We start from the raw sequence: 12,803 nt of genomic DNA on the forward strand, positions 1-12,803 counted from the left end.
GGACATCATTACATTTTCCATGCTTTTGCATGCTCACCAACATTCTTTTATCACAATAATTTGAAGTTCTCACACTTCACACATTTCTGTTGATGTGCACAATCCTTTTCCCTTTCTGCCACGATCAACCACATAAAAAGTAACTCATTTGGAGATACTGAGCATTTTTAGGTGCTTTGAATTGAAAAGACATTGGGGAAACAGCACTGCGTATGGCTTATGCCCACACATGGCACTACGTACGCCCACGCACGGCTTGGCATGGGATGGTGGCTGTTTTTGGCTCAATCAATGATGAGTGCAGTGTTATTGATATCTCCTGTGCGTTGTTTCACTCGTAGGCAACTCCTGGGTCCTATTTTTGCTCTCGTCCCTCTTCACTTTTTCATGATAGACGAGATGTCCAAGAATACACTCTGAAAGAGAGAGAACATTTGGGATTGAGAGAGGCTAGATAACACATTGACACTAGTCATCATGACTTTCTGGAAGATTTAATTATTATTATTTTTTTTACAACATTACAAATCTATTGCAGCTTTACCAGTCAAATCTAGACATCTCTCTCTCGCTCGCTCTCTCTCTCTCTCTCTCTCTTTCTGTCCCACTACCTTCCCATCTTATGCTTTGAGTCATGCTCTCATGCTCTGTTGTTATCATGCTCTGTTGTAAAAAGCTCACATTACAGAGTGTTTATGGCTCTCTAAACCACTAGGTCAGAGGCTGCCTGTCTCTTGGCTCTACTTGCCATTGACATTCTCCTTCCAGGGGGTGGCATCATGGGCATGTCCCCCATGTCGCCCAGTTCAGAGTTGGATGTCCGTAGAGAGTTGCTGCTGCAGTCACTGATGGTGGACATGCTCTCAGAGGGCATACGTGTCATGAAGCTTTGCTTCCTTCCTGGGTTAGGCAAGAGGAAGTCGCTGCCCATTGAGTTCCTCCTATCTTCCTCCAGGTCTATGTCTCTCAGAGCCAAGCTTGGTCTGTGTGTTGTCATGATGCTGGGTCTGTGTGTTGCAATAGGCACAGGTACTCCTTCCATGTGGCTGGGCTGGTAGTGGTCTTGAGGGTGTAAATTGTGGTCCTTATGGTTTGGCTGACCCTGCAGGTTCCTGGGCCCACTGTCTCCATTCAAGAAAACTCCTCCGTAGGCTGGAGGGTGCTGGTCAACCATGGTGGTGGTGTGGTTCTCTTGGGCTCCCTGGAGGTGCAGGGTCTGGATCATCCCTTGGCTGGGCTGACGTTGCTGGAGCTGCTGCTGCTGCTGCTGGTAGTGCTGATGGGGCTGGAGGCCAGTGCAGTTGGCCAGGTACTGGCCTGGAGCCACGCTGTTGTGCCTGGGAACCTCGTGGTTTGGTATGTAGTGGGGAGGTGGGTCCATTGGGTTCAGATCCTCTTCAGGAATGACTTTGAAGATGGTCTGAGTCAGCGGCCCATTGTGAGAAGACGCTTTCTTATTCGGCTTGTAAATCAAACTGTCGTTGTCTGCTGGGTACTTGTCTCCCTTCAGAGTCTGTTTGATTTTCTTGATGCCCAGGTGGGATATCTCCAGGAGGTTCAGGAAGAGAGACACCCCGGCAATGACGATCATGAACACCATGAACACTGTTTTCTCCGTGGGCCTGGACACGTAACAGTCCACGCTGTTGGGGCAAGGCATCGTCTCGCATTTATATAGAGGCTCCAGTCCGATGCCATACAGGATATACTGGCCCATGATGAAGCCCACCTCCACCACGGAGCGCGTTAGGATATGGATGACGTACGTCCGCAGCAGGGACCCTCTCAGTGGAGCCTTCTTCACCTTCCTCTGCTCCTCCAGCCTCTTCAACTCCTTCTCAATGCGCTTGTGTTGCTCCACCAGCGCCTCCGTCTCCCCCAGCTCTGCCTTCAGCTGGACCCTCCGCCGGTGCCTCTCCTTCTCCAGGGCGCGCAGGCGGTAGAGCGCGTGGCCCATGTAGACGAGGGAGGGCGAGGACACGAAGATGACCTGCAGGACCCAGAAGCGGATGAGGGAGATGGGGAAGGCCTGGTCGTAACAGACGGTCTTGCAGCCCGGCTGGTCCGTGTTGCAGATGAACTCGCTCTGCTCGTCGTCCCACACGTCCTCAGCCGCTACGCCCAGCACCAGCATGCGAAAGATAAAGAGGATGGTGAGCCAGATCTTTCCTACGATGGTGGAGTGGACGTGCACCTCCTCTAGGATGCTGCCCAGCAGGTTCCAGTCCCCCATAGTCTCTCCTCAAGGCTCACTGGTCTCTACTGCCACATGTCCTCACACTGGAGAGAAAGAGACCAGAGGGATATCCCATATATTTTCTTTTAACAGTTTGATTGTAACTATAGTTTAAAACATGCAATGTTTATGATTATCATGCAATAAATGGACTTAATAATCGAGACAAGCGCGGTGGAAGGAAGCCACCTCAATGGAATATAATCCATTAAAGAAAACAAGTAGGTGGCCAGGACGATACAGAAAAGTTTAGTGAAATATTTAAAAAAATAATAATACATATAATAGGAACAGATCGATCTATAGTTTACATCAGGACACAACTGCAACATGTTTTGACTACAAAGTCTTGTTCAGGCAGCATTGAAGAAGACCTATGTAGTTGAAACGCAGTGAAGAATTTCACCTAAGAATTTCACTTAGTTGTTGTCCTTTCAGACATGCATTCCTTGTTGTCTTCTCTTTAACTTTTATGTTGGTAAGACAACAGCATTACAAATCAGCATCATGATGCAGACAGTAAGAGCAGTAGGGGACAGTAGGGTAAGTTGAGACATTTGTACATTTAGCATTCCTCCATCAAGGGAAATATGGTATTCTTTCTAACAAAGATATCTACATATATTTCAGGATGTTGTGTATCCCCGTCAATAATCAGAGGTCATGTAAACGTTACATGTAAACATAGCTTGTCCAAAAAAGGTGGTCTCTTCCCCCAGGTATGGGGTAATTTAAGCCACCTTCAAATTTCTGTACTGAATGAAATGTTATCGCTAACTTTTTAAAACCACGTCTATCTAACACTTTTAACATAGGCCCTGTTGTTAGCTCATATCCCCTGTTGTTAGCTCATATCCCCTGTTGTTAGCTCATATCCCCTGTTGTTAGCTCATATCCCCTGTTGTTAGCTCATATCCCAGCAATAATGCCTTGCATTACGCCTGGGAAGACAACGCTTCAATTTGTTCAACTTGCCATTGGCTCAACTTACCCCAAGGCAAAAGTTTTGACTATATTAGCCCACAAGGCTACAATGACGCACTTTCATGCTAGGTTTAGGACCTCATATTGAAGCTTATAGAGACCCCAACTGATGTATAGAATAATCTTAAAATTGTCTTCTTTGGTATAGATACAAGTATCATGAAACCTCTAAAACAATACATTCATTTGATTTGGTGAAAATCAGTTTTCTGAACCTAACTTTCTTACCACTCTTTCCATGTGGTTTCTTCCATCACAGACTCCATGAAATTGTAACTTCTTCCTAAATATTGAGTCAAATGGTTTCCTAGAGTGTTGATCAACTTACCCCTTTACACCTACTCTCCCCTACAATTTTTTTTTTTTTACAGAAGTCAATACATCATTTCAATGCAAAGAAAAACAAGCACTTACATATCAATGGTATGGGTACTTTCTTTGCCTCTCAATGCAAAACATGTTTCCCACTCACCAAAATCACATGCTTGGTATGGTTACCCCATGGAGAAGTTGGTTTCCTTTGCAAAAGCACATATCTCCCTGAGTCAGTCAGTCCGCCACACAGAGTGACTGTTCTGTGTTCTACCGTGCTGCTGTTGCACACAGGGTTCACAGGATGTGAGGATTGATCTGCAACCGACGGGAGGGACAATGCCCCATGGCACATCTTGCCAGGCAACTGTTGAATCCTGCTTGCAACGGCCTGCTCTCACACCAACCAACAGTGCCAACCCAGCTAGTGCCCTCTAACCCCCATTAATACCCCGCTCGCTGGAAGAGAGGGTATATTTGTGTATTGTTTTACGTTCCCACAATGCTCCCATTTCGGCCCTTTAGTTAGAATAGGAACCCTCCTATGTAGAAGCTTCAGATATTGACATTTTGAGGCAAAGGTATGTAATCCCTCATATCTGATTAATGTAATGCATAATCTATAATGCCAGACACACTGGTTCAACGAGTCATGTCCAGTTTCATAGTTAGCTGCATGGGGAGTTGTTGTTTTTTGGAGTGTGTGTTCTAGCCCCCTGTCTGCCGAAAGAGAACACCATAGTGCAAAATATACTCAATCTATCCAATCCAACTACTGAATACCATAGGGATAGGTTATATAATGAGTTAGTATAATTTGGTGTGATCTCTATTTTGCTTTGCATTTCAAAGTATTGGTTATGTCCTGTTGAGTATTGTCTATCAAAAACAACACACCATGCAAACTTAATTGTATGCTCACTTTGGTTTGCAGTGCAATATTCCTGAACTGGTTTTATCCACTGAAAATGTATGTATTGAACTCCCCTTCTATCTGTTTGGGACTAAAGGCATCCATGAAAATAACCATGATAACCATGAAGATAAGCAGAGAATCACATAACCTTGTCGTGAAGTTCAATTGTGTGGTTCTGAAGTTATTCTACACAACACAAACCCCCCATACCCATGCTAAGTAATAGTACACAATAGTAGTTGAGCTGCTGCTGCTGCTGCATAAAAAGACCAGCCAAGCCTCAGGGCTTTAATTAGCTTTCCATTGCACACTGACAGAGTCAATGGAGGATTGATTTGATTTTCCCTTGCAGAAGCTTCAACAGCAAATGTCACATCGGGACGTTGCATTACATAACGAGTTCATCTAGTACTTAGCTAGCGATCCATAGGGGCTGGGCCTGGATTTGTTGTCTATCTGTGTCGCTGATGCCCAGACCTGCATCCATATGTTTTCATCTGATTAGCTTCTCCTTTTTCTGTTCTGACTGAACGACATGCATTTAGTCATTTGTTCTATTGCTCACTGTTTATGTCATTGACCCAACAGAGATGTCAATAACATGCGTTCATCAAAAAGTTATTAGACAAAGGTATTTGGCCATTGAGCATATGATATGATTGTCGCATTTCGCAGGTACAGGTCGACCTTTAAACTTTAACAAGGTCATACATTTGGATGGCGACATACAATATTTTATATCAGTAGTTGCTACATCCATTTTTGGACTTATGCATGAATGATATGTACGACATTGATTATTGAAGAGTGTAACTTATAAATGCCTCATGAGCTCAGTTCAAATGTACTACCCCGTCAGAACCCAAAATGTAAGCTTGGTTTACTCCGACGTTTGTAAACAACTACTGTACTACTGCGTGGCTGCACACGACTCTAACACCACATCGTTAAGTTTGCTGACGAGACAATGGATTTAGGCCTGATCACCAATGACGATGAGACAGCCTATAGGGAGGAGGTTCGAGACCTGGCAGTGTGGTGCCAGGATAACAACCTCTCCCTCAACGTCAGCAAGACAAAGGATCTGATTGTGGACTACAGGAAACGGAGGGTCGAGATCACCCCAATTCACATTGACGGGGCTGTAGTGTCCACATCACTAAGGACCTGTCATGGTCCAAACACACCAACAGTCATGAAGAGGGCACGACAATGCCTCTTCCCCCTCAGGAGGCTGAAAAGATTTGGCATGAGCCCTCAGATCCTCAAAAAGTTCTACAGCTGCACCATTGAGAGCGTCTTGACTCGCTGCATCACAGCTTGGTATGGCTACTGCTTGGCATCTGACTGCGAGGCGCTACAGAGAGTAGTGAGTACAGCCCAGTATATCACTGGGGCCGAGTTCCCTGTCATCCAGGACCTCTATATCAGGTGGTGTCAGAGGAAGGCCCTAAAAATTGTCAAAGACTCCAGCCACCCAAGTCACAGTCTGTTCTCTCTGCTACCGCATGGCAAGTGATACCGGAGCACCAAGTTTGGGACCAAAATGCTCCTTAACAGCTTCTACCCCAAAGCCATAAGACTGCTGAACGGTTGATGAAATTGCTACCCAGACTTTCTGCTATTCACCCTCTACCTACATGTAAGGAGTACTTCAATCAATCACCTAACCAAACCTACATGTACACTACCGTTCAAAAGTTTGGGGTCAGTTAGAAATGTCCTTGTTTTTTAAAGAAAAGCACATTTTTTGTCCATTAAAATAACATCAAATTGATCAGAAATACAGTGTAGACATTGTTAATGTTGTAAATGACTATTGTAGCTGGAAACGGCAGATTTTTTACTGGAATAGCTACGTAGGCGTACAGAGGCCCATTATCAACAACCATCACTCCTGTGTTCCAATGGCAAATTGTGTTAGCTAATCCAAGTTTATCATTTTAAAGGCTAATTGATCATTAGAAAACCCTTTTGCAATTATTTAGCACAGCTGAAAACTGTTGTTCTGATTAAAGATGCAATAAAACTGTCCTTCTTTAGACTAGTTGAGGATTTGGAGCATCAGCATTTGTGGGTTTGATTTCAGGCTCAAAATGGCCAGAAACAAATAACTTTCTTCTGAAACTCATCAGTCTATTCTTGTTCTGAGAAATTAAGGCTATTCCATGTGAGAAATTGCCAAGAAACTGAAGATCTGTGTACTACTCCCTGTGTACTACTCCTTTCACAGAACAGCGCAAACTGTCTCTAACCAGAATAGAAAGAGGAGTGGGAGGCCCCGGTGCACAACTGAGCAAGAGGACAAGTACATAAGAGTGTCTAGTTTGAGAAACAGACGCCTCACAAATCCTCAACTGGCAGCTTCATTAAATAGTACCCGCAAAACATCAGTCTCAACGTCAACAGCGATGAGGCGACTCCGGGATGCTGGCCTTCTATCTTCTATGTATTTATATGTGTATGTATATGTGTGTATGTATGTATATGTCCAGTATATACGCTACCGGTCAAAAGTTTTAGAACACCTACTCATTGAAGGGTTTTTCTTAATTTTTTACTATTTTCTACATTGTAGAATAATAGTGAAGACATCAAAACTATGAAATAACACATATGGAATCATGTAGTAACCAAAAAGGTCTTAAACAAATTAAAATATATTTTATATTTGAGATTCTTCAAATAGCCCTCCTTTGCCTTGATGACAGCTTTGCACACTCTTGGCATTCTCTTAACCAGCTTCATGAGGTTGTCACCTGGAATGCATGTCAATTAACAGGTGTGCCTTCTTAAGATTTGTGGATTTTCTTTCCTTCTTAATGCGTTTGAGCCAATCAGTTGTGTTGTGACAAGGTAGTGGGGGTATACAGAAGATATCCCTATTTGGTAAAAGACCAAGTCCATATTATGGCAAGAACAGCTCAAATAAACAAAGAGAAACGACAGTCCATCATTACTTTAAGACATGAAGGTTAGTCAATACGGAAAACGTCAAGAACTTTGAAAGTTTCTTCAAGTGCAGTCGCAAAAACCATCAATCGCTATTGTCACACCCTGATCAGTTTCACCTGTCCTTGTTATTGTCTCCACCCCCTCCAGGTGTCGCTTGTTTTCCCCAGTCTATTTATCCCTGTGTTTCCTGTCTCTCTGTTCGTCTTGTATGTTTAGTCAAGTCAACCAGCGTGTTTTTCCTGTACTCCTTTTGCTATTCTCTTTTTGCTAGTCCTCTCGGTTTTGACTCCTGCCTGACTCTGGACTTCTTTCCCGCCTGCCTGATCATCCTGCCTGACCTGACCTTGAATCTGCCTGCCCTTCGGTACCTTTTGGACGCTGAACTGGTTTTGACCCTTTTTGCCTGTCCACGACCATTCTCTTGCCTTCCCCTATTGGATTAATAAATATTGTAAGACTCCAACCATCTGCCTCCTGTGTCTGCATCTGGGTCTCGCCTTGTGTCATGATAGCTATGATGAAACTGGCTCTCATGAGGACCACCACAGGAATGGAAGACCCAGAGTTACCTATGCTGCAGAGGATAAGTTCATTAGAGTTACAAGCCTCAACATCAACTGTTCAGAGGAGACTGTGTGAATCAGGCCTTCATGGTCAAATTGCTGCAAAGAAACCACTACTAAAGGACATCAATAAGAAGAAGACACTTGCTTGGGCCAAGAAACACGAGCAATGGACATTAGACCTGTTGAAACTTGTTCTTTGGTCTGGAGTCCAAATTGTAGATTTCTGGTTCCAACCACCGTGTCTTTGTGAGACGCAGTGTGGGTGAATGGTTGATCTCTGCATGTGTATTTCCCACCGTAAAGCATGGAGGAGGAGGTGTTATGGTGTGGGGGTGCTTTTCTGCTGACACTGTCTGTGATTTATTTAGAATTCAAGGCACACTTAACCAGCATGGCTACCACAGCATTCTGCAGCGATACGCCATCCCATCTGGTTTGGGCTATCATTTGTTTTTCTACAGGACAATGGCCCAGCACACCTCCAGGCTGTGTAAGGGCTATTTTAACAAGAAGGAGAGTGATGGAGTGCTGCATCAGATGACCTGGCCTCCACAATCCCCCGACCTCAACCAACACTCAACAAAGAGCTGCAGTTAGTTTCAGAGTGGGTGGCAAGGAATAAGTTAGCCCTAAATATCTCTAAAACTTAAACCATTGTATTTGTAATAAAACACTCACTAAACCCTAAACCTCAATTAAATCTTGTAATAAATAATGTGAAAATTGAGCAAGTTGAAATGACTAAACTGCTTGGAGTAACCCTAAATTGTAAACATATTGATGCAGTAGTAACTAAGATGGGGAGAAGTCTGTCTATAATAAAGCGATGCTCTGCCTTCTAAACAACACTATCAACAAGGCAGGTCCTACAGGCCCTAGTTTTGTCGCACCTTGACTACTGTTCAATCGTGTGGTCAGGTGCCACAAAAATTACTTAGAAAAATTGCTCAGAACAGGGCAGCACGGCTGGCCCTTGGATGTACACAGAGAGCTAATATTAATGAAATGCATCTCAATCTCTCCTGGCTCAAAGTCGAGGAGAGATTGACTTCATCGCTACTTTTGTTTATGAGAGGTTGAATGCACCGAGCGTTCTGTCTATACTACTGGCACACAGCTCGGACACCCATGTATACCCCACAAAACATGTCACAAGAGGTCTCTTCACAGTCCCAAAGTCCAGAACAGACTATGGGAGGCACACTGTACTAAATAGAGCCATGACTACATGGAACTCTATTCCACATCAAGTAACTCATGCCAGCAGTAAAATTTAATTAAAAAAACAGATAAAAAAAACACCTTATGGAACAACGGGGACTATAAAGCAACACAAACATTGGCACACACACACACACACACACACACACACACACACACACACACACACACACACACACACACACACACACACACACACACACACACACACACACACACACACACACTATGCATACACATGGATTTAATACTGTAGATAGGGAGTATGGGCCTGAGGGCACTCAGTGTGCTGGGAAATCTGTGAATGTATTGTAATGTTTTTAAAATTGTATAACGTGCCTTAATTTTGTTGGACCCCAGGAAGAGTAGCTGCTGCTTTGCCAGCAGCTAATGGGGATCCATAATAATACTGTTGGAAAGGCATTCCAGGTGAAGCTGGTTGAGAGAATGCCAAGAGTGTCTAAAGCTGTCATCAAGGCTATTTGAAGAATCTCAAATATAACATATTTGTTAAACACTTGTTTGGTTAGTACATGATTCCATATGAGTTATTTCATAGTTTTGATGTCTTCACCTTTATTCTACAATGTAGAAAAACCCTTGAATGAGTAGGTGTTCTAAAACTTTTGACCAGTAGTGTATATATATTTGCAAAGAAATATGTGGGGGATTGGAAGTGATGCAGACAATTACATTGATGGAAGCTACAATCTATACTAGCAGTATTAAAGCTGATCTGCCCCCTAAAAAGAATAAAAATGAACAGTGGCGGGGGAGCTGCTTTGTTATTGTTTCAACTGCTGGCCCTTTAAGCACATTGTTGTGATAATACTCAGAAACAACATCCACACTAACGCCCGTTAGTGCCACTCAATGTATTAACTTAACTCTTACACCTCTTTTGTACTTACAATCTCCCTACTGTAGTATGTACCTTGGTACTCACACACAGGATATGGGCCTTTCTAGTAGAATAGTGTATAACAGTTGTCAGCTTTAAATCTGAATTCTTATAGCTTCTGCATCAAAGTCTTGATTATGCGGCCGTACCACACAAAATGTTACTAAACAGTCCACTACCATTTTGCTACCTTCAGGATGTTCACATAGAGTAGACCCTGATTGGCCATACTATCGCTGACGGTGGTGCTCCTAAAGGTTGAGGTCATGTAAGGATGTTCTATGTTGTGCCGTAGCAATCCGTCAATACTTGTAGAGAACACATTATGTACTGTGGGATCACAGAGTGGTTTATAAAAAGTGAACAATACCAAGGGCCATAGCAGCCCTCATTAAACCCTGTGATCATAGACAGGATCAATAAAGAAAACACACAAGGCAGGCAGCACTCATAGATACAGCAGATACACTACATGATACACTACATGACCAAAAGTATGTGGACACATCTCATTCCCAAATCATGGGCATTAATATGGAGTTGTTCCCCCCTTTGCTGCTATAACAGCCTCCACTCTTCTGGAAAGGCTTTCCACTAGATGTTGGAACATTGCTACGGGACTTGCTTCCATTCATTCACAAGAACATTAGTGAGGTCGGGCACTGATTTTGGGTGATTAGGCCTGGCTCGCAGTCAGTGTTCCAATTAATCTCAAAGGTGTTCAATGGGGTTGAGGTCAGAGCTCTGTGCAGGCCAGTCAAGTTCTTCCACACCGATCTCTACAAACCATTTCTGTATGGACCTTGCTTTGTTGCTCAGGGGCATTGTCATGCTGAAACAGGAAAAGGCTTTCCCCAAACTGTTGCCCTAATGTTTGAAGTGCAGAATCATCTAGAATGTCATTGTATGCTGTAGCATAAAGATTTCCCTTCACTGGAACTAAGGGTCCTAGCCTGAAACATGAAAAACAGCCCAAGATCATTATTCTTCCTCCATCAAACCTTACAGTTGTCAGTATGCATTGGGGCAGGTAGCGTTTTCCTGACATTTGCCAAACCCAGATTTGTCCGTTGGACTGCCAGATGGTGAAGGGGATTCCTCACTCCAGAGAACTTGTTTCCAGTGCTCCAGAGTCCAATATTGGTGAGCTTTACACCACTCCAACCGACACTTGGCGCTGCGCGTGGTGATCTTAGGCTTGTGTGCGGCTGTTCGGCCATGGAAACCCATTTTATAAAGCTCCCGACGTTGCTTCCAGAGGCAGTTTGGAGTGTTGCAACCGAGGACAGATGATTTTTACGTGCTACGCGCTTCTGCACTTGGTCCCGTTCTGTGAGCTTGTGTGGCCAACCACTTCGCGGCTGAGCCGTTGTTGCTCCTAGACGTATCCACTTATCAATAAGAGCACTTACAGTTGTTGGGTTCTGAGAATATGAAATGTACTTATTCATGTCACTGAGGGAGAGAGGGGAATGTATAACGTTTGCATTCTGTCAGGATATGTTATTGTTAGCCATCAGGGATCCTATGGGAGGAAGAAAGACACAGTCTGATACGAGTCAACATGTCAGCCGTGAGTTGGGGAGGAGTGAGCACTTTGGGGCAGAGGTCAGGTCAGATGAAGTGAGGAAGAACAGATATCACTAAGGTTCTGTCTCGCAACAGAGATGCATTGGCTGTTCAGATGTGTAGGAGGAGACACTGCATAGGAGAAAGGGTTAAATATTAGTGCTTGTGTGAATATGTCTTTGTCTGTTCAGCTGTTCGATGATGAATAAATGAATAAAATTGGTTTAAGCTTGCAGTGTCCTGCGAGTTCTTACTCTGATATTTAGAACCTAACACAGTTGACTGGGGAAGCTCTAGCAGGGCAGAAATTTGACAAACTGACTTGTTGGGAAGTTGGCATCCGGTGATGGTGCCACGTTGAAAGTCACAGAGCTCTTCAGTAAGACCGTTCTACTGCCAATGTTTGTCTATGGCGATTGCATGGCTGTGTGCTTGATAGCTGAATCCACTCATTTGAAGGGGTGTCCACATACACATTAATTACCAATTGATTACCAGTACTTTTCACACCCATACTTACAGTATATCACACAAGGTGTAGAAAGCAAACACAATTCAGAGTGAGAGAGTAAGAAAGCGAGAGACAGAGATTCAGAGTGTTTAATAGTGACATGGACAGGGTTGCAGGTGTGACTGCAGGGTATAGTGAAAATCTTAGGTTTCGAGCTCCAAAATACAGGACTAAGTGAGAACACAAGAGAGGGGCCACAGTGCATATTAAATCATTACAGATATAGACAGATCATTCTCGATCCATACCTCACTGTACAGTAAGATCTAATTTGCTGCTTATTGGCACATGTGCCCTGTGCTCTGGCACGAGAAGGCAGGTTGGCGGGGGCTGTTCCCATAGTAACTGAGGGGATTTGATTATAAGGCCCGGGTAATCCCGGTGGGAGGAGTTTGTGTAAAGTATGTCACACTGCTTGCTTAGTGAATACTCCTTCCTCCTGATTCAGCTCACACAGAGTTTCAAACCCAGAACCTCTGCTAGGACACATGACCACCATCCTGAAGCGTCTTACCAGTCGCGCCTGGCAGAAATCTAGCTGCTCGCTGGCACAAGTGGGGACACTTCAGGCTGAGGATTAAGGTTCACATCCCCAGGTGCTACATTCCCCTCTCAAACTTACTCAACAGCGA

The 12,803-nt window shown here is 43.9% G+C and overlaps 1 protein-coding gene across 1 annotated transcript; it reads right to left on the bottom strand.

Annotated features, from left to right (window-relative positions):
* Positions 1–703: 703 nt before the first annotated feature.
* On the bottom strand, positions 704–2,233 carry LOC115162674 (gap junction alpha-4 protein-like). Its single transcript, XM_029714163.1, has one exon. It carries the CDS (start codon positions 2,231–2,233, stop codon positions 704–706), a length of 1,530 nt encoding a protein of 509 aa, XP_029570023.1.
* Positions 2,234–12,803: the final 10,570 nt, after the last annotated feature.

Source organism: Salmo trutta, chromosome 25 (assembly GCF_901001165.1).
Source record: "Salmo trutta chromosome 25, fSalTru1.1, whole genome shotgun sequence".
NCBI classification, from domain to species: Eukaryota; Metazoa; Chordata; class Actinopteri; order Salmoniformes; family Salmonidae; genus Salmo; species Salmo trutta.

Excerpts from the sequence above, each read along its gene's own strand:
- LOC115162674 (XM_029714163.1), bottom strand. The coding sequence starts at position 2,233 with ATGGGGGACTGGAACCTGCTGGGCAGCATCCTAGAGGAGGTGCACGTC.